Raw genomic sequence first — 23085 nt, forward strand, 5'->3', positions numbered from 1 at the left:
CACTGTTCAAATTATTGAATGTTTTATCTTCTGTTCCTTCCAGGTAAGTTGTTATATATTGTGAGTTTGCTTATGGTGCCTTTGATTGAGTCTAATGTGGAACTTTGAAGCTGATTGCTGATCAATTTTTGTGAAGGGAGCTTTGTTTCAATTTCTTGCTATTGTTTAGACTCCAATTCTACTGTGACCCTTTTAACCGCAAACAGACATTTTAATGTAACAAAATGAGATTTTTAACAACTATTCAAGTGAATAGACATAGTTTTTAAGCTGACCAACTATGTAATCATCCGTTCTCATATCATTAACACACTAACCCCTACATTGTTTTTAATATCATTTAATTTAATTGGTATTTTTAGTAGTTTTTAAGTGATTCAATGTACCTGCAAATTAAAGTGTTTAAAATCTTAGCAATTCACCTAAGCTACAATAACAGCTGAGGATGTTCCTAAATAAGGAACGAAACATGTACTGTTGACAAATAAATTTTCCAAAAGGCAAAAAAAGTATCAAAACCGTGGAAGAATTTTAAATATTGTAAAATTTAGTGATTAAATTTTGATACTGAAAATGAAGTTGATTACTTGCAATAGTACCCTTATGTGCGAAACGTCATGGTTTTGTGTTACCTGTGAGTGATGCCATTGTGTGTGACATACAATAGGTCTACATTTCCTGTGATTGGTTGATACGGAAAATGAAGTTGATTACTTGCAATAGTACCCTTATGTGCGAAACGTCATGGTTTTGTGTTACCTGTGAGTGATGCCATTGTGTGTGACATACAGTAGGTCTACATTTCCTGTGATTGGTAACACCATGAGTCTACGTTACCTGTGATTAGTCCCAGTATGGAGGAACACCATGGTTCTACCTCCCAGTGATTAGTACCATTATGAGGGGCCGGCGACCTGGATTTTGGACCCCTTTAGATAATAATGCATCATCCCAGTAATTCAGGCCTTGTGAATTGGATCCACTGATTGTTTATGTTTCAAGTTCAGTTTTTCATCATCATTCGCTTTAGATTGTAGTCAGTGGATAAATTTTGAAGTTTTAATTTTAATTTTGTTCACCTCTTAGAATTAGGGGTCGATGATCTAGCTGTTAGGCCCCTTTAAACAACAAACATCATAATCATCATCAAAAGTGATTTAGAAGTGCCAGATTGTGAAGATTTGTTTAGTGGTAGAAAAGCAATAGTGAATTTTTAAAAATCCTGAAAATGATGTATGCGATGTTACATGAAAAATGAATAGTGGCAGTGGGCGGGAAAAGCTGTTAACCCACAAAAATTTTCATTTTCTGAACTAGTGGTATACCTTCCGTATTACTCAGCACCTTTTTGGCCCATGAAGTTACCTTACTGATATAAATTTGGTAAATGGCTTGAGGCGTTGCACTTCCCTGACTGCCTCAGGATTTTCTGCACTGTGAAAACCAACCAAAGTACCAAATAACATTTAAAAGTAAGATTCATGGTTTGTATGCTTGGTACTGGGAGTCCTGGTCTAAAACAAAAGATTTCAGGTTCCAAACACTATGACAACAATTTACTGTTAGAACTGTCCTCCTAATCAGTGCACAGTAGCATAATGAAAATTTAAAATTCACATTTGTCAATGTTTTGTGATCAGGTTCCAGTGTTTCTGATCTCAGTAAATTTGCAGGTCCTGTGGCTTTTGTCTTAAAATTTATAGTTACATCAAATTCCAATCTAACCTTGCTCTTTTTTTGTTTTTACCTAGCCATTCTGAATTCTATATAGAGTCGTCATTGCCTGGATATATTTGAGTGTGAAAAGAAAGTAATATCTTTCATGTTATAAATTAAAGTTTGCATAAGAGCATATGAATAGCTGTAACTAATAAATTGAAGTCTGCATGAGAACCTGCAAATAGCTATGATTCATGTAAGGTAAATAATTTTGGATGGCTGCACAGTTTGGGTCATGTTGCTATCTGCTTCCATTCGGGAGATAGTAATTTGAACCGCTCTGGGGCTACAACCGCTTCCTTCGCACTCTTAGCTCTTTCCTATCCCATCGTTGCCATAAGACCTATCTGTTCTGGTAATATGTAAAGCAAATTGAAATAATAAACCTAATTTTTGATGAGCAAAAGGCTAGAAATGGGTTATAAAGTATCTTTCTCAGCTTAATATTTTGTTGGTGTACCAAAAAAAAAAGATTTGCTGTAATCTCCAAGTGTACCACCTTGCCCTGTCTCCAGCAGAAATCACAGTGTGGTTAATATCATTGCTGTTACTGCAATCAATGTTATTTCATATGAAGTCACTCTTAAAACTTTTTAATTTAAAAATTTAGAAGTGCAGTCAGTGTATGCTGTTCAAGATAAGTTAAATATTACTAAGACCTGCAAGCTAGCAACATGAAAAATGTAAACTGTCTGTTGCAAGTGAATTTTCTCATCTTTGTTTGTAGTTGTAGGTTTTTCATCTCATTAGCCCATCTTGTTTATTTCAGGCAGAATTTGATAGGTATGCAGCAGCTTTACAGAATGCAGGGTGTGACTTACAGCCCTTAACCTTCATCAAAAGGTGGAAGTAAGTAACATTTAATTGCTATTGTTTGTGTGAGGAAATGAGTGAAGAATTTGGGTCTGAATGCAGAATAAGTGTATTATTGTTACTGGATATTTTTTAACTGTAATGCGTGGTGTAGGTTACTATAGTCACATCCTAGTTTGTGAATCAGGGGCAGCGGCTGAGTGGCCTACTAAGTGGTCCTAAGAGTCGGAATACCAGCTGCTATGGAATAGAAGTGGGCAACTTGGACTTATCCTGAGTCATGCTTCACACAATTTACCGAGCTCAGAATATTGAAACAAGCCATTTGTCAAATGAGCGACTCCTTGCAAAACAACTTGGCGAACAAAATATAATTTGATGGGGAGCTGACTATATTAATCAGGCTTATGGAAAAAAAGGTAGAACTGGCTGAGTCGGCAAAGGATATGTTAGGACTTAATGATATTCAGGCAAGGGAAGATAATGAGGAAGAGAGAGGAGATAATAAGGTGTTCTTAACAGGTGTTAAAAAGGGAAGGGCAGAAGGTTGGATAGTACTTTTCGTCAGGAATACTATCGCACGCATCATAGTTTCTGCTAGGAATGTAAATGAGCAAATGATATGGGTAGATTTAGCAGTTGGATGAGCTAGGACAAGAACTGTCTGTCTATTCACCATGTAAACATCCAGATGAAGTTCACAAGTTTTATGAAGCACTGAGTGACATGATAGTCAGGGTCAGCAGCAAGGATAGTGCTTAAGGCGATTTCATTGTGAGTTGGAAATAAAAGAGAAGGATATGGGAAGGTGATGGGTAAATGTGGGGAGGATATGTAAGCAAATAGGAATAGAAGGCATTTACTAGACATTCAATGCTTGAATGGGATTAGCACCACTACACATGGGAGGGTAGGGGCACCAGATCCATAATAGACTTATATAATAACCAACTTTTAATTCAGGGAATCTGTTAGGAATGTGTGGGTATTCCAGTGGTTTTTCAGTGATATAGATCACCTAATCTGTAGTGAACTACAGAAAGTGTCTGTGGGTCTAGGATAGGGAAAGTGAAATCAGTGTGCAGGCGGATAAGAGTAGAAAATCTCCAGGATGAGGAAATCAGAAGTTCATGGATATGTATTTCCAACTCACGTTGAAATTGCCTTAAGCACTATCCTTGCTGTTGACCCTGACTATGTCACTCAGTGCTTCATAAAACTTGTGAACTTCATCTGCACGTTTACATGGTGAATAGACTGAGACAGTTCTTGCCCTGGCTCATCCAACTGCTATATCTACCCATGTCATTCGCTCGTATCCAAACACTACGCTAGACAGTAAGCAGGTTCAGGATACAGAAAGAGAATGAGTGGCATACGGGGATACTGTAGTAGAAACAAGCAGGAGAATGCCTAGGAACAACTGCAAGTTGTAAACTTCGTATTGGGGTCCGTATTGCACTATTGAACTACGTAGAAGTCCACCTTGATTTATAAATTTCATTTTTGTTCCGTATTGATAGCCACCAAATATCATAAAAAGAAAGAAAGGTTCCACCTAATCAATACTTAAATAAATAAGTAAATAAATAAATAACCTTTCTTTCTTTTTATGATATTTGAAGTCCACCTTTTCAGTACACTTTGTGATTTGAAAAGGTGGACTTCTATGAGACAATTCTTTCATGAGCTTAGGAACAACTGTGTGTAAAGATAGGAAAAAGGTGAATATCTTGGTGGAATAATGAAGTGAGGGCAGCTTGTAAACATAAAAAGAAGGCATATCAAAAATGACTCACAAGGATTAATGCAGACAGGAAATTGTATGTAAATGCAAATGAAATGTAAATGAAATAATCGTTGAATCCAATAAGAAGTTATGGGAAGATTTTGTAACAACCTGGAAAGGCTCGGTCAAGTCCTATTTGGACAGTAATAAAGAATCTTAGGAGGGGGACGGGGAAATGAAATGAGTAGTGTTTTGGCTAAAACAGGTGAACTCATAGTGGATCCCAAGGGAATCAGCTAGACAGTTGGAAGGAATATTTTGAAAATCTTCTCAACATTATTGGCTATGCTGAGTCACAGACACACTTAATGTTAAGTCCTTGGTTTCATTGAATCTGCAAGTGTATTAGAAAGAAGTGAGTATTAAAGTAGTAACAGAGAGATACCTTTGAGTGCAGTATTTGATAGTTTTAACTAAATTTTCAAGTATTATATGCTCAATAAGTAAGCAATTATTGAATCAGCATGGGGCTAAGCAGGCATTCCAGCAAACACAGTGGTGCAACTGCATTGACAAGGCAGTAATAAAGGTGCTAACAACCCTGCAAGCTCTGGAAAGTTCCTAGAAAGAATTATTGAAGGCAAATCTCAACGGATGACTCAACTTGCAGTGAAAGAATTGGAAAAGTCATTGCAGTTCAACACAAGTATTATAGAAGATTAGACTGACAGGAAAAGGAAATTAAATCCCTAAAAATGATTTAAATATAAAATGCAATGCCCTAGAACAATATAGTCAGAGAAACAGTGTCAGAATATTTGGTATTTATGAGAAAGTACTGATGAACTGGCAATTAGTGTTTTCATAGACATTAGGCATAAGTATGAATTCCAGCGATATCAACCACAGCCACATACAGGGAACAGGAAGGATTACAACAACTGTCAAGGTATTTTATTGATCGGTAAAAGTGTTCACTGGCGTTCTGAAAAGGAATGAGTGAGCAGTGGTTGAAAGTAAGTTGGCTGGGAAGCAGTATGGTTTCAGATGACAGAGGGACTCTAAGGACCAGATTTCAATTTGCATCAGGTAATTTATAAATGCTACAAGAGGAATGGGAGGCTAGGTGTACCAGATCCATAATAGACTATATCTTAACAGACTTTGAATTCAGGAAATCTGTTAGGAATGTACGAGTATTTCGCGGATTTTTCGATGATACAGACCACTATCTGATCTGTAGTGAGCTAAGTATCTCTAGGCCTAGGGTAGAGAAAGTGAAATCTGTCTGTAAACGAATAAGGGTAGAAAATCTCCAGGACGAGGAAATTAGACAGAAGTACATGGATATGATTAGTGAGAAGTTTCGAACAGTAGACAGTAAGCAGGTTCGGGATATAGAAAGTGAATGGGTGGCATACAGGGATGCTGTAGTAGAAACAGCAAGGGAATGCCTAGGAACAACTGTGTGTAAAGATGGGAAAAGGCGAACATCTTGGTGGAATGATGAAGTGAGAGCAGCCTGTAAACGTAAAAAGAAGGCTTATCAGAAATGGCTCCAAACAAGGGCCGAGGCAGACAGGGATTTGTACGTAGATGAAAGAAACAGAGCGAAACAAATAGCTGTTGAATCCAAAAAGAAGTCTTGGGAAGATTTTGGTAATAACCTGGAAAGGCTAGGTCAAGCAACAGGGAAACCTTTCTGGACAGTAATAAAGAATCTTAGGAAGGGAGTGAAAAAGGAAATGAACAGTGTTTTGAGTAATTCATATGAACTCATAATAGATCCCAGGGAATCACTGGAGAGGTGGAGGGAGTATTTTGAACATCTTCTCAATGTAAAAGGAAATCATCATGGTGGTGTTGCAAACAGCCAAGCTCATGGGGAGGAGGAAAATGATGTTGGTGAAATTATGCTTGAGGAAGTGGAAAGGATAGTAAATAAACTCCATTGTCATAAGGCAGCAGGAATAGATGAAATTAGACCTGAAATGGTGAAGTATAGTGGGAAGGCAGGGATGAAATGGCTTCATAGAGTAGTAAAATTAGCGTGGAGTGTTGGTGAGGTACCTTCAGATTGGACAAAAGCAGTAATTGCACCTATCTATAAGCAAGGGAACAGGAAGGATTGCAACAACTATCGAGGTATCTCATTGATTAGTATACCAGGCAAAGTATTCACTGGCATCTTGGAAGGGAGGGTGTGATCAGTCGTTGAGAGGAAGTTAGATGAAAACCAGTGTGGTTTCAGACCACAGAGAGGCTGTCAGGATCAGATTTTCAGTATGCACCAGGTAATTGAAAAATGCTACCAGAGGAATAGGCAGTTGTGTTTGTTTCGTAGATCTAGAGAAAGCATATGACAGGGTACCGAGGGAAAAGATGTTCCGTATACTGGGGGACTATGGAACTAAAGGTAGATTATTAAAATCAATCAAAGGCATTTATGTTGACAATTGGGCTTCAGTGAGAATTGATGGTAGAATGAGTTCTTGGTCCAGGGTACTCTCGGGGGTTAGACAAGGCTGTAATCTTTCACCTTTGTTGATCGTAGTTTACATGGATCATCTGCTGAAAGGTATAAAATGGCAGGGAGGGATTCAGTTAGGTGGAAATGTAGTAAGCAGTCTGGCCTATGCTGACGACTTGATCTTAATGGCAGATTGTGCCGAAAGCCTGCAGTCTAATATCTTGGAACTTGAAAATAGGTACTATGTGTATGGTATGAAAATTAGCCTCTCGAAGACTAATTGATGTCAGTAGGTAAGAAATTCAACAGAATTGAATGTCATTTTGGTGATACAAAGCTAGAACAGGTCGATAATTTCAAGTATTTAGGTTGTGTGTTCTCCCAGGATGGTAATATAGTAAGTGAGATTGAATCAAGGTGTCGTAAAGCTAATGCAGTGAGCTCACAGTTGCGATCAGCAGTATTCTGTAAGAAGGAAGTCAGCTCCCAGATGAAACCTCTGGGTGGCGGGAAAAGGCACATAAGTCAAAAAATCTCATTTTTTGTTTATTTCACCTATGTCATCTATAGCATCGAAGCCACATTGTGGTAAAAGCCCATATGTCAGTCTGGCTCCTAAAAAAAGATATAGCTTAAAAACACAATCACCTGTTTCAGAACAGTGGAGATATGGCCGAGGAAAAACCACCTAAGTCAACTTATGTTATTGTGCTCAATTTGTTGAGTCTATCTTGATACTTGAAAAATCACTTAAGTCAACTTAAGTACTTTTTGCTTCCCTCTTACTACAGTTCTGTGTGACTTAAGTGGTTTTTCACTATTTGCTTAAGAGCCATATTATTCTTTGCAACGTTATTATTTAGGCAAAAATTACTGAAATATTCTTAAGAGTATAATTTTATGCCCATTGTTTACACAGTGTTTAAATGTATAATCATAAAAAACATTCCTTGCCCAACAGTTGGCAATACTCGATAGCCTTCCCGCCAATTTTATTCCCTTACAGTGGTTTTGTGTTTGTGAGAAGCAGCATGCAAAATGTGTTCAAGGGGCTATAAACTGGTGGAACTAGCTTTAGATAAGCTGAAAGAAGATGATCAGAATGATATTTTAGGAGGTAGGTACAGTTTTCTACTTCCCCTAGAGGTAGTTTAATAGTATTTGTTCTAATGTAATAACCTAACCTTAAACTATGGAGTACATATGCAATCAAAATGTCTTGAAAACTTATTTTGTCGGCGTAGTTACTGCTGGATTTAAATAGCAATATAGTTTTATACCAGGTACAGTACTGTGTTTCACAGTAGGAGGTGGCCGTTGAACATTGCAATGTGCAGCTGAAATACTGGTCATTATTAACTTGCAATATATAGTTGTAATTTATATACGTTACTAGGCAATGTGTTGAAGTGCTTTCTATACAGGTGTTCTGGAGCCTAGAAAGTCACAATCTGACGAACATAAGCACCTCAACCACGTGTTAGGAAGTGAGGATGTTATACATACCTGTCCTACAACTGTTACCCTCCAGCAGGAAAATTCCATTTTTACAGGAATCTGCTGTGTACATCCAGGTAATGTACCAAATGAGATGTTAAGTAATTGAAACTATACTTGATAATAGACAAGTTACCAGTATTATTATTTATTTTTGTAGATGGTGTTTTGGAGCCGGAAAATATCACATCTGATGATAATATCGAAACTGAAGAGAATGCTGACTACATCAATGTTACAATATATCCTTCAATGGTAAGTAGACGTTAAGGACGCTCAATACTTCTGTTCATGGTGGAGATCACCTGAGGATGTTGATTTAATTTACATTTCAAGTTTACATGAAATGTATTGTGGTTTTACGGCAAAACACATTAAGTAAAAAAATCTTATTTCTATGAAATGGAAGTATGTGAATTTTCATTCCCAATGTCTGCTGTCAGAGTAAGAATATTGCTCTTTAAAATTGTGCAATGAGTTCATTAGAGTATCTATCATAGAGCTGTGTAGCTGGAATTGTATTAATTGCTTTACCTGAATTAATGTAACTTCTCTCTCTAGAGGCTTAGAAAGAAAATGATAATTTGAAAATTCCGTAACATAAAATGACCTTGTACGACTTAGAAAATAATACCAGTGAATATAGTGGGTAATATCACGTAGGGTAGTGGGAATATGTCATCTAAATGTGTGTTGTTTGTAAACTCACGAGTTAGTTCTGTATGTTTTTAGAGTTGGTGAACTACTACCACTAAGTTTATGTACTACGAATGCTTAAGGTGACGGATACATAAATGCATTTGGTGATGTAACTTCATTCTGTTTCAGATAATAGAAATCAAATTCAGTCGTCTGATCAACATACCCTGTGCAGTCCACGTCAGTCCAGTTCATTGGGAACATCTGCTTCTATGAAACGCAGATAAGTGTCACCAAACAAGGAACTATTACCCAACAAAATTTTGTGCTGTGAAAAACGCACGTTAGGGAACGATACTCCTGATGAAGATTCACCCCACAATACGACTTTAAATTTCAGGAATAGCCCAAAAAAGAGTCGTTCCAAAAGAAAAATTAGACAGGAAAACAGAAACCTTGGAAGAACGTACACAACGGACAAGGGAAAAATAATCATGGAAAGATGTATGAAGGAACTTCCCGACTGCAGAAGTAAATGCAAAACAAAAATAGATGAAGAAAGTCGTCTGAAAATCTTTGAAGAATACTGGCAGTTGGGAACTTATGATAGACGGTGCGCTTATGTTTCTTCCCTGATGACAGTAGTCGAAAAAGCCACTTCTAGACCTCGAACAAACTCGCGTGACAAGCAAAAGTACAGGACAGTCACATACAGATACTATATTGCAGTCAATGGTAAAAAAATTTCAGTGTGTAGGCAGTGTTTTCTGAATACTCTTGATGAAAGTGATAACTTCATTAAGACAGTTGGCTTAAAAAAACGTTCCTCCAGGTGTGGAATTCCTTCTTTAGACTCCCGAGGAAAACAGACACCACCAAATAAATGGTCTGAAGAGAAACTCGAAGAAGTCAGGAAGTATTTGAGGTCATTTCCTGCATACGAAAGCCACTACAAACGACATCTCATCTCACCATAGAAAAAATGTACAAACTCTATCAAGACATAACACAGAACCCAGTTTCTAAGAAGCATTATGCCAACGAGTTCCATAAAATGAAACTGAAGTTCAAGAAACCTCATATAGATACATGTCACAGGTGCGATACGTTGCAAATGGTGATACAAGTGTCTGATGATCCAGAGAAAACACTTGCAACGAAGCAAGAACGGGATCAGCACCACCTCGAACAACAAAAAGCATATGATGAAAAGAAAAAGGATAAGTTAAAAGCAGTAGAAAACAACAATATGAAGTGTTTTTCGTTTGATCTACAACAATGTCTTCCAACACTCGCTGTGAGTTCATCGATAGCATTTTATAAGCGACTGTTATGGACGTTTAACCTTACAGTTCACGATAATGTTACTGGAGAAAGTACACATTATATGTGGCACGAAGCTGTTGCAGGTCGAGGTGCCAATCAGGTTGCCTCTTGTTTATATAAGCATCTTAAAGGACTGCCTGCACATGTATCACATGTCATCTTTTATTCTGATACTTGTGGAGGTCAGAATAAAAATTCACACGTAACAGCTATGTTTACAAAAGTACTGTAAGAAGTACCAAGCATTCTCACTATTGACCATAAATTCATGGTTCCTGGACACAGCCACATGGAGGTAGATTCAGACCATTCTATAATTGAGAAAAAGAAGAAGAAAACAGAGCAACAAGTGTACCATCCACATGACTGGTACCAGCTGGTTCGGTCAAGCAGTACAAGATTTACTGTTATAGAGATGAAACAAGAGGACTTTCTGGAGTTTTCAGCGCTTTTGAAGGGCCCACTTGTGTTGCGAAACAAAGATGAAAAAGGAAATGCATTCAAATGGCAAAAGGTTAAGTGGTTCCGTTATGAATCTAATTTTGGAGAAGTGAAATTCAAGACGACACTTGAAGAGGAAGACCAGTTTGAAGCACTATCTCTAAAAAGGCGTAAAACCAGTATGAGCGAGATTTCCTTGAAGCAAATCACAGATAAACCTGTCCCAATTAATGCAGATAAGAAGAAAGATTTCATTTCTCTGCTCCCTCTGATACCCACTGTGTTTCATCAGTTTTACCACAATCTACCTACTTCTAGTAAACAGCAAGATTCAGACCCTGACTTGGTAGAATTTTGTGATTAGATTGACATTGGCCTACTAGCAGCAAATAATAATAAGTGTCACTTCAGTGTGATGTTTGTGTACGCATTTTAACATTATAACAGAGCGTTTAACTTGAAATATAATGAGAGAATAATAACTTAAGTCAGTGATAATTCCTGTACAAAATCACTCAAGTCACTCATTTATTTGTAAAATTAGCATTCCTTTTAGATCGTGTGTTTAAATAAATTTACTGTACCTGAAGATGACTAATATGTTATCTGTGTACCTTTCCCTTGCACATTTCTTGTAAGAATTAGAAAAATGTGTCTCCTGAAAAGTTGCACTTTTTGACTTATGTGCCTTTTCCCGCCAAACATCGGTCTGTTTTCAGACCAACTTTGCTTTACGGGAGCGAAAGCTGGGTGGACTCAGGATATCTTATTCATAAGTTAGAAGTAACAGACATGAAAGTAGCAAGAATGATTGCTGGTACAAACAGGTGGGAACAATGGCAGGATGGTACTCGGAATGAGGAGATAAAGGCTAATTTAGGAATGAACTCGATGGATGAAGCTGTACGCATAAACCGGCTTCGGTGGTGGGGTCATGTGAGGCGAATGGAGGAGGATAGATTACCTTGGTGAATAATGGACTCTGTTATGGAGGGTAAGAGAAGTAGAGGGAGACCAAGATGATGATGGTTAGACTCGGTTTCTAATGATTTAAAGGTAAGAGGTATAGAACTAAATGAGGCCACAACACTAGTTGCAAATCGAGGATTGTGGTGACGTTCAGCAAATTCACAGAGGCTTGCAGACTGAACGCTGAAAGGCATTACAGTCTATAATGATAATGTATGTATGTATTTTATTATATACTTCCTCTCAGGAAGGCAGCGAAGGATTCAGTTCGGTGGAAATTTAGTAAGCCGCTTGACCTAAGTCAACGACTTAGTTTTACTGGCAGACTGCTCAAAACCTGGAATCTAAATCTGGTAACTTGAAAATAGGTGCAGTGAGTATATATGAGCCAGCCCCGTGGTGTAGGAGTAGCGTGCCTGCCTCTTACCCGGAGGCCCCGGTTTCGATTCCCGGGCAGGTCAGGGATTTTTACCTGGACCTGAGGGCTGGTTCGAGGTCCACTCAGCCTACGTGATTAGAATTGAGGAGCTATCTGACGGTGAGATAGCGGCCCCGGTCTAGAAAGCAAAGAATAACGGTTGAGAGGATTCGTCGTGCTGACCACATGACACCTCGTAATCTGCAGACCTGTGGGCTAAACAGCGGTCGCTTGGTAGGCCAAGCCCTTCAAGGGCTGTAGTGCCATGGCATTTGGGGGGAAGTATGATATGAAAATTAGCATTTCCAAGACTAAAGTGCTGTCAGTACGTAAGAAATCCAAGAGAATTGAATGTAAGATAATAAATACAAATTTGGAATAAGTCATTTCAAGTTTTTATGATGCGTATTGTAAGCGAATTGAATCAAGGTGCAGTAAGACTAATGCAGTGAGCTCGCAGTTACGATCAACAGTGTTCTATAAGAAATAAGTCGGCGTTTGGACGAAACTATCTTTACATCAGTCTCTTTTCAGACTAACCTTGCTGTACTAGAGTAAAAGTTGTTTGAAATCAGTATATTATCTTATTCATAAATTAGAAGTGACAGACATGAAAGTAGCAAACAGGATTGCTGATATGAACAGGTGGGAACAATGGGAGGAGGGGTACTCGGAATGAGGAGATAAAATCTAATTTGAGAATGTACTCGATGAATGAAGCAGTACACAAAAACTGGCTTTGATGGTGGGGTCATGTGAAGCGAATGCATGACGATAGGTTACCTAGGGGAATAATGGGTCTCGGTCATGGAAGTAAAATGAAATGGTTTTAGTGCCGGGAGTGTCCGAGGACAAGTTCGGCTCGCCAGATGCAGGTCTTTTGATTTGACGTCCGTAGGCGACCTGCGCGTCGTGATGAGGATGAAATTATTATGAAGACGACACATACACCCAGCCCCCGTGGCAGCGAAATTAAACAATTATGGTTAAAATTCCCGACCCTGCTGGGAATTGAACCCAGGACCCCTGTGACCAAAGGCCAGCTCGCTAACCATTTAACTATGGAGCCGGACGGTCATGGAGGTAAGAGAAGTAGAGGGAGACCAAGATGACATTGATTAGACTTAGCTTCTAATGATTAAATGACAAGAAGTATGGAATTAAACAAGGCCATGGACTTAGTTAAAATAGAGAGTTGTGAAGGCGTTAAGTTTATTCTCAGAGGCTTGCAGACTAAATGCTGAAAGGCATTTATAATATAATGGAGATGTATGTATGTATTTTTAACTTATCATCAGAAAATGTTTTTCAGTATCATTTTGTAAATGTTCATTGTTAGTTGTAGAAGTTAATCTTAAAGTATTATTCAATTTATACTCAGCTGAAAGAGTGTTCAGTTAACTCTTATTGACAAACATGTTTGCCTTTGTAAAAATCTTGATTTGTTGTGTGTTGCTGGGGAGATTCATCAGTCCTAGCTGCAAATTGTTTACAAATTCATAAATAAATGGGTAGTGCTAATTCTTACTTTCTTAGCTTCCTTAAGTAAAAGGCAAAGCTTTACTCTACAGTGAATTTCTCTCGTTGGTTGGCCGGTAGGCGCGCCCAGCTTATCTGCCTCACGTTGACTCATCATTGCCGCTTCACGGCATAGCAACGAGGACAGCACTTCGCTCACTTTATCTGTGTATGAGATGAGATAATAATTAAAATTAAGGAAATAAGAATCAAGAAAATAAGCTCGTTCCTTATGACAGGAGATATTGGAAATGTTCTCCTCCTTGTATGATTTTGATTTTAACCCTTAGCGGACGACTGTCGGGCATTTCCCGACATCCCAGTTTCCTGTTCTGGACATATGTCAGGATATACCCGCCGGCTGTTTCCGCAGTAATTATATACGCGTGTGAAGCAAGTATGCGTGCTACTATCTATAGCTATTTTATAGAAACTTAAGGAATGTCACAGCCTTCTAGATGCGTAAAAACTTTGTTTTACGAATTTTACAGGTGAATAAAGAACGAGCTGTTGTTTACATTAGTCAGATGTGAAAATGGCGGCGCGCAGACAGGGTAGTGCTACTTCGTCTGATATAGCTGGTTTCGTACATGAAATTGACAGCAGTGATGATGAATTATCAGTTAAGGACAGTGAGTTCGATGTTTCTGAGAGCGATGGTGACAATTCTAGAGAAATGGAAGTAGTTGAAAGCAATAATAAAAGCGATACAAATAGTAGTGAACCAGACAATGGTTGGAGAGTTTATCACCCGGCTGATCTGAACTTTGTAAAGAAACCACACATTTTTATTAGTGGTTTCTCACCTCCCGCAGGTAAGAAACCATTTACTCCCGTTGAATTGTATACACTATTTTTTACGGAAGAATTGGTACAACAAATTGTTGATGAGACTAACTGCTATGCAAGAGAAAAAATACAAATGAATGCTTCGTGAAGTACCACATGGAGAAGAAATATAAGTAGAAAAGTGCCAAACTGTCTTTCAACTACATGTTTATTGCTTATAGTGTGTATCTAGAGTGATAAATTAATTCATAATGTTGTGAGTCAGACTTTGTATCTTCATTATACTTTCAATGACCGGGCGAGTTGGCCGTGCGCTTAGAGGCGCGCGGCTGTGAGCTTGCATCCGGGAGATAGTAGGTTCGAATCTCGCTATCGGCAGCCCTGAAAATGGTTTTCCGTGGTTTCCCATTTTCACACCAGGCAAATGCTGGGGCTGTACCTTAATTAAGGCCACGGCCGCTTCCTTCCAACTCCTAGACCTTTCCTATCCCATCGTCGCCATAAGACCTATCTGTGTTGGTGCGACGTAAAGCCCCTAGCAAAAACAAAAGAAAAAACTTTCAATGTAAATATGCCGCTTTTTTTTAAGAACAAAAATACGACTAGTGCAGGACTACACAAGAAAAAAATTTGTCCGCTAAGGGCTAACATTTTTGTAGCCCACCATGCTGAGCTCTTCAAAACCCCAGCTTCTTGTTCGAGTCCTCTTACGGATTTTGTAGGTGTATGCTCTAATCTTTCTGCAATTTCACTTACTTTTCCCTCGCTAAGTACACGTTCCTTAACACTTCGCATCTTATTATATATTAAAAATTTCATTTTGGTTCTGTATTGACGTCACTAAACATGTACAAATGCAAATGTAAAAGATCTACCAATTTAATACATCATATATTCATATATTATTACCTTACAGCAAGTACTAGTACATGTTTCGTCCAATTATTGGATATGCTCAGTTAATGCCATCAGTACTAAACCATTAACATATTAAAAGAACAATGGAGTAAAATTTATGCAAAACTAGTGTATGACTCATTAAAATCTAAAACGAAACATCAAATTAAAATGTGAATAGACAGTGCGTCTATGAAGTTGTAAAATCACACATATTCTGGCAAGCTGATCACTCATCATCTTCATTTCTTCATTTCCAGGTTCCTGGGTCAAGTTGTGAATCAAGGACCTCCATCGCTGCCTATCTCTCCACCACTCATCTCCTTTTTTAAGTACATCTTCTGGTTTTCCTCCCCTCTAATCTATGCACTCCCACACCGAATCTGTCCATCTCTTTCGGAGTCTTCCTCGTGGTCTATTTCCTTTCTCTGAAAAAGCTTTTTTTGGCACTCCCTCTTCTCCCATTCTCATCGTATGCCCATACCACTTTAGCTTTGTTGTTTCTGTCTTGAAGTTTCAAGATTCCTGTCCTCTTCCTTATCTCTTCATTTCTAATTCTATCCTTTCTGGTCTTGCCGTCGGTATCTCTTAGGAATTTCATCTCCGCTGCCTGCGTTCTACTCTCCTCTCATTTTGTTGTAGTCCATGATCCAGCTGCATAAGTTAGTATGGGTTCATAATAGGTTGAATATAATACTTTCTTACATTACATTACATTACATTACATTACATTACATCTTGGTTCCACAAAATACCGCTTACACTCTGGTAGAAGCTGTTTGCTTATTGTATTCTTTTCCCAATTTCCTCGGTTATCTTTCCAACTTCTGTGATCACACTTCCCAAGTACTTGAAACTTTTAACCACTTCCAGAATTTTACCATTCAGTTTTATCTTTCCTCTTCCTTCCTTCGTTCCTTCCTTCCCTCCTTCCTTCCTTCCTTCCTTCCTTCCTTCCTTCCCCTTGTCATCACTATTGTTTTACTTTTCTCTGTGCTTACTTTCATCCCAAATTTTTCTATCTCTTGATTCTATACATCTACTTGTTTTTGCACTTCTGTTTCATCCTCACCCCATATCACTATATCATCTGCGAACAACATGGCTTTTGTTGCCTGTCTTCCCAATCACTGTTTAATGTTCTCATGAATTTCATCCATGACTATGATGAATGGTATGGGGGATAGTAACTTCCCTGTCAGAGACCAGTTTCAACTTAAACCATTTTGTTTTTCCTGTACTAGTCTTCACACTACTAACACAATTTTGTACATACAGTAGCTTTCATCATTTGCACTTTCCACTCTGATAACTTATTTTTTCCTTAATGTGTCCCATACCAACTGTCTGGGTACACAGTCATAAGCTTTCTCAATGTCAGTACATATCATCACTATGTCTTTTCCAAACTCCCATATTTTCTCCATCATATGTCCTAATGTAAAGATCAGGTCAAACGTTGATCTGTCTGATCACTAAAGTCTTAAAATTGTTTTTTGATGTGTTGTTACACAAAGTATTGATGTGATGAAATCCAAATTATGTGTCACATATAACAAAGTGCATAAAAACGTTTCAAATTAGAATATACGTCCTCCGCTGGCATGGATAGGTCTTATGTAATGTTGCGGTGAACCTCAACAGGGAACCATTGAATCTTTTGAGGTCTTGCTATTGACAGCTGACAGCTGTATACAGGGTTATTCACCTAAGATGCTACATGGAAGTAACGTCTAAACCATTATAGATATCGGTATTCTGTTTTCATATTCGTAAATGATACCCAGGGGCTTATAAAAAAATGTGCTACTTATTTTCATGGGGTGATTAATAACCGAGAAAGTGATACTAACTACATATTTTTAAATGGAATGGCATGAATACATACAGCTGGCCTAAAAGTTCAACTGTGTACAAGTTCAAATATGTAAGTATTTTCAAAATCAGGCAGTTACTTTTTGAGATATCAATAAGAACAGCATGCACGGATTTGCATGCCGCATCAGACAGCGTGCAGCCGGGCAAGGACATTTTGATGCGCAAGCAGTTTCCTGCGTGTGATTCCAGCCACAGAATGGATACCTGGCATGTAAGCATAGTGTGTATGGCAGCCAAACCCATGACAGGACAGTGAGGCTTGATGTTTTTAAAAGGAATAAAATAATTACTTTGAGTTCAAAGGAACATCATAGGATATAAACTTCATGGTTCTGATCCATATTGAATTGTGATCACAATAACAATTATTAAATAAATGTTGTATGGTCCACCTTTTTCAATACTATATTATGCAGTATTATTGAATTACGTTACTAAACTAGGGACTAGTTTCGGCCTTGGCTGGCCATCTTCAGCCTTAATGTAGTACATCTAATAACTAAACAAATGTAAAAACGCACAATTGACATGAAAATTAATGTACAAACACACAATTAACATTAAAGTCAGTGATGAACGAAGTGTAAAATCTGAAAAATAAATTGGACTCTAAATTCTTAGCATCTGGAGTATGCTCATCATCCAGACTCTTTCTTGTATTGATATTCACAGAATTGTTAGTTCCACTACTGCTAATCATTACAATTTCAATTGCAAAATGGGAACTGGTAAATGTTGATTCTGTAGTTAGATCATCTATCACCAAATCTACTTGAGTATTAGCAGTATGCAAGCAACTGGATGCCACTGTAAATAACCACCAGCTGCCGCAGAACTGCTAGATGGTGTTTCGACATCGACCAGCGTAAATAAAATGTTCCCGTAGTGCTTGTTAAAATCATGCTGAAATGCTGTTGGACATTGTCAGAACAGAGCCTAATTTATTTTTCAGATTTTACACGTAGTTCATCCCAGATTTTAATGTTAATTGTGTGTTTGTACATTAGTTTTCATGTCAATTGTGTGTTTTTACACTTGTTTAGTTATTAGATGTACTACATTAAGGCTGAAGATGGCCAGCCAAGGCCGAAACTAGACCCTAGTTTAGTAATGTAATTCAATAATATTGCATAATATAGTATTGAAAAAGGTGGACCATACGACATTAATTTAATAATTATCATTGTGTTTCAAAGGAACATAACGAACACTATAATTGTTACTGGTTTGAGTGTACAGTACATATTACTGTATGAATTGAGAAATAAACATAACACGGGACACCTGAAGAGCTCCTTCTAGAAAAGAAAGTTAATTATGTCCGAGATAGACTTTATTGGAAATAAATGTAAGGGCTTGGTTACGGGAACATAAAGTCTCGTCAGTGTAATTGTTATGACGCTGAATTTTGCATTTAGAGGCCGTGTTGGCAACGCGTTCGGTACTTTATGCGGCAAAGCCACTCGTGGCCAATTGTTAGTTGACTGGAGGCTGAATTATCACAACAATGAAGATACGAGATAGGTGATGTTTGAAAATGTGTGTCTCAGTGATCCGCGTACAGCAGATTCCCATTCCCATATGTGGGGAAAGACGCCGAACTGAGCGCAACCTGTTGCACATGGATTTTCGAACAAAACCAAAAAAAACTTAATCACCCTTCCCAGTTTTGTGTTCGCCAGTCATATGATAACAATGCACACCCAGGGTATGTTCCGGTACATCACAGTATGTGTACGATAGTTTTACAGTACATGCCTGGTATCCGTTCTGTGGCTGGAATCGATGCCAGGAAACAACTTGCATACCAATATGTCCTTGGCCGACCGCACACTGTCTGATGCCACACGCAACAGCCCAAATGCAGTTTTTATTGATATCTCAAAATGTAACTGTCTGATTTTGAAAATACTTACATATTTGAACTTGTACACAGTTGAACTTTTAGGCCAACTGTATGTATTCATGCTGTTCCATTCAAAAATATGGAGTTAGTAACAATATCTCGGTTATTAATCATCCCATGAGAATAAGTAGCACATTATTTTATAAGCTCCTGGGTATCATTTATGAATATGAAAACAGAATACCGATATCCTTAATGGTTTGGACATTACTTCCATGTAACATCTTAGGTGAATAACTTTGTATAACATGTAAATCGTGTGAGGTCTGAAAACAAAAACAAAAAGACAAAAAAATCTGAATTAAAGACCAAAGAAAAACCTGATTGAGAATTTGGAAGTTAGGTGACAACTTACTCTTCGCTGGCGCCGTTGGATCTTCTCAGGCTGTGTGCCTTTGCTTCTTATCGAGTAAAGAACCAGTTCCTCTCAATTTGTTTATGAGTTTCTGCACGGTCTTTCTGTGTGGACTGCGTACATCCAGAAGTTGTGTCCCAAATCGCCTAACGACTTTCCTGCAATACTCGGTTTTCACATAATTATCGTACATTAATACCCTATCCTCTACCATGTACACATGTGGAGGCATAATGAGAATTATACCCGAAAGTAACACTTCTAAGTACAGACCTGAACATCAAAGTGTGGCATTCTCGTGCTGTCACTGCTGTGTGTAACAGGAAGTGATGAGTCATCGGAAGGTAGATAAGCTGGGCGCGCCTGCTGGCCAACCAATGAGACTAACTCACTGTAGTTGTACTTCCTCTTAAAACAATCACCACCACCATAGCTTTCCTTCAACATCCAGAAAATAGATTACTGTGTGGAATGAAAACAACAACAGCTACACGCATTTGTATGCACCGTGAAGGAACCATCGCAGGTACAGGCACAGGACATGGTAGTATAAAAATACAGCAAAATACCGTACTACACCAAGCATTTAGTGTAGCGTAACACACACTTACAGGATGCCTTAGTACAGTGTTAGTTTGCACCGTATCGCAGAGACAGGGGAGGAGGCATACAGACATCAGATATTCTCCTGAGGAAGATTCTGCTACAGCTGGCAGTACTGACCTTCCAAATCCCGTGGTCGAAATGGTCATCCATTAAGGTCCTAAATGTTCTGAGGAGGTGAGAGGTTTATGTAGAGACCTTGCTGGCCAAAGAAACATGTTGACATCACAAAGGCAAATCAGAGATACACATGCTGCATGAGACCAGGCATTATCCTGCTGGATGCTGCACTAGGAAGGCAAGCACACATGGTTTCCTGGATGTATCACCACGCTGTCAGGGTTCCTATAATCATCACCAGTGGAGAGTGAAAATTGTTGGAAATGGCACCCCACACGACACTTCTTGTTGGGACAGTGTGCTGCTCACATTCCCACTATGTCAAGCACCGATGGACAGTGTATGGCTTATGCACCAAGCAGTGTGCCAAAACGTCAAGCCTGCCTTTATGAGGGAGGCACATATACATGCCTTAGTTGTACTTCTGCCCAAGCAATCGGCATTAAACGCAAATGGAACACGTTAGCGTACGATGATACTGTGTGGCAACCTTCATCGTCGTACGTGCGATTCATTCATGGTAATTATTATTATTATTATTATTATTATTATTAATCGATACGGCCACCTGTGGGCCACGTTTACACAATCTTCCTTCTGTCACGCAGACTGATACCCTTCTCTTTACACTCTCGCCAAAGATTCTTGAGTCTTTGACTTCTTCTTGCTCGTTCTTCCACCGAGATGTTCCGTGGCTTCGCATGTTGCTCTTCAGACGCATCCCTCAATCCCGCAACCTTCTTCCTAAATGATGTCCTTTCTTTTATATCCTCCTCCTTGATACCTATTTCTGCCAAGTCATTGTGCACGTGTGTAAGCCATCCCGGTTGTTTTTTCCACCTTTCCTGCAGAAGAAGTATCCTGTTGGTCAATCTCTCAGGGTTCATTCTTTTGATATGTCCATAAAACGTCAGTCTCCTTTTTCTCATCACAGTCGTGATTCTTTCTACTGTCTTGTAGAGCTCCAAATTCGATCGTAACCGGAATGTGTTTGGGTCACTCGTCGACTTTCTAGGGCCTAAGATTTTTCGCAAGAATCTTCTTTCTCTTTTTTCAAGGACTGGGTCAGCCATCCTCGTCAAGGTTTCTGCTCCATAAAGGCACTCTGTTCTAACCACTGTGCAGTAATGTTTTAACTTGGCCTGAATTGAGAGAGACTTGGACTTATAGGTGTCATGACATAGTCTGAATGCCAGCTCCATCCTTCTCACCCTCTCCTTTAATCCCTCCTTTTCATCTCCATTGGGGGTGAGTATTTCTCCCAGGTATTTAAATTTTTGCACACGCTGGATATCCCCATACAATGTAACAAGTCTGTCCGTGTCGCCTTTTTTTATAGAATCCATGAATGCTGTTTTCTCGAAAGAGATTCTTAACCCTGTTTTGACTGCAACATTTTGTAGTTCTTCAACTTGTTTCTTGGCTGTTTGACGGTTATCTGTAATAAGAACGACATCGTCTGCGAAGGCAAGGCAATCCAACATCATCGCATTTTTTCCACAACCTATCTTTACCCCATTCTTCATTCCATTTTCAGTCATTCTCAGCCTCCATTCCCTAATAACTTTTTCTAAAATGCAATTAAAGAGTAGTGGAGAAAGGCTGTCTCCTTGCCTCAAACCCGTTTTTATCTCAAATGGATTTGAGAGTTCGCCCATAAATTTGACTTGAGAAAAAGTGTTTGTAAGAGATTGCCGAATTATGGCCAGAGATTTCTCATCCACTCCAAACTCCTGCAGAACGTTCATGAGCACTCCACGATCTATGGAATCATTATTAGTATTATTAATCACACCGTCGTATCAGCACACCATATTATAATAATTACATAACCAGTTTTCGGACGGATTGACGTCTGTTATAGCCAATGGATGTCTATGTAAACAGTCCATTCAAACCAGCCTAAAAACAACTGTATACCGAGTGGGTGGCGGCTGACAGTCATGCAGTGACACCAACTCTGGTCGTATTAATTGCCCGAAAGTTTAACTGCTTTGTTCGCAGGTAAAGATGACGTAGGATCGCATTTCTAGTGACCTCGTCCGGAAAAGTTTCCAGAAATGTAGTGTTTCTAATGCTGTGGATGGCAGTGAAGACAACGTTGTGTGGGGAAGTGATGGTCAAAGTGGTAGTGAAAGCTCCGAAGTTGGTACTTCTGATGATGCATGAAATGTTGACTATCGTTCTGTGATTGATAATGTCTTCTTGTGTGTGTTTTAAATAATTTATTGGGTATTATTTCAAGGAGTCGGGCTCCATGGCTAAATGGTTAGCGTGCTGGCCTTTGGTCACAGGGGTCCCGGATTCGATTCCCGGCAGGGTCGGGAATTTAAACCACAATTGGTTAATTCCCCTGGCACGGGGACTCTCTCTCTTTCTCTCTGTGTGTGTGTGTGTGTGTGTGTGTGCGTGTGCGCGCACGCGCAGTCTTCATCATCATTTCATCCTTATCACGATGCGTAGGTCACCTAAGGACGACAGATCAAAAGACCTGCACTTGGGCTTTCTGGAGGCCACACGCCATTTCAAAGACATTTTAAAAATGTCTGAAATTGAGAGAAACTACTTTTTAAAATTTTGTCCTTTGAAATATAGGGTACAGGTCTTATTCAGGGGAGGTTGGTACTTGGGATTATACAGTAGCTTTGATATTTTATGATTATAATTTGTCATTCATGGTATGCAAATTTTTTTGCAAACGAGTGTATAAATATAATATTACATTTATAAAGAAAATTGGTAATAATAATGGCGTGTGGCCTCCGGAGAGGCCTGGTGGAGGTCTTTTGATTTGACACCCATAGGCGACCTGCGCGTCGTGATGAGTATGAAATGTTGATGAAGACTGCACATACACCCAGCCCCCTCGCCTGGGGAGTTGACCAAGTATGGTTAAAATTCCCGACCCTGCTGGGAATCAAAGCTGGTGACACTAACCATTTAGTCATGGAGCCAGACGAGAAAATAGGTGATGTACTAAGATAAGTAAATAGCTGCT

General features: G+C 38.9%; 1 protein-coding gene across 1 annotated transcript in view; it reads left to right on the forward strand.

Moving 5' to 3' along the window:
• The window catches only part of Slh (sec1 family domain containing Slh), a 77550-nt gene that overhangs the window by 45011 nt on the left and 9454 nt on the right, over window positions 1-23085 (forward strand). The window contains exon 11 of the mRNA XM_067154000.2: window positions 2489-2568. Within this exon, the coding sequence (XP_067010101.1) occupies window positions 2489-2568 (80 nt within the window). The remainder of the gene's footprint in view (window positions 1-2488; window positions 2569-23085) is intronic.

Source organism: Anabrus simplex, chromosome 9 (genome assembly GCF_040414725.1).
Source record: "Anabrus simplex isolate iqAnaSimp1 chromosome 9, ASM4041472v1, whole genome shotgun sequence".
NCBI classification, from domain to species: domain Eukaryota; kingdom Metazoa; phylum Arthropoda; class Insecta; order Orthoptera; family Tettigoniidae; genus Anabrus; species Anabrus simplex.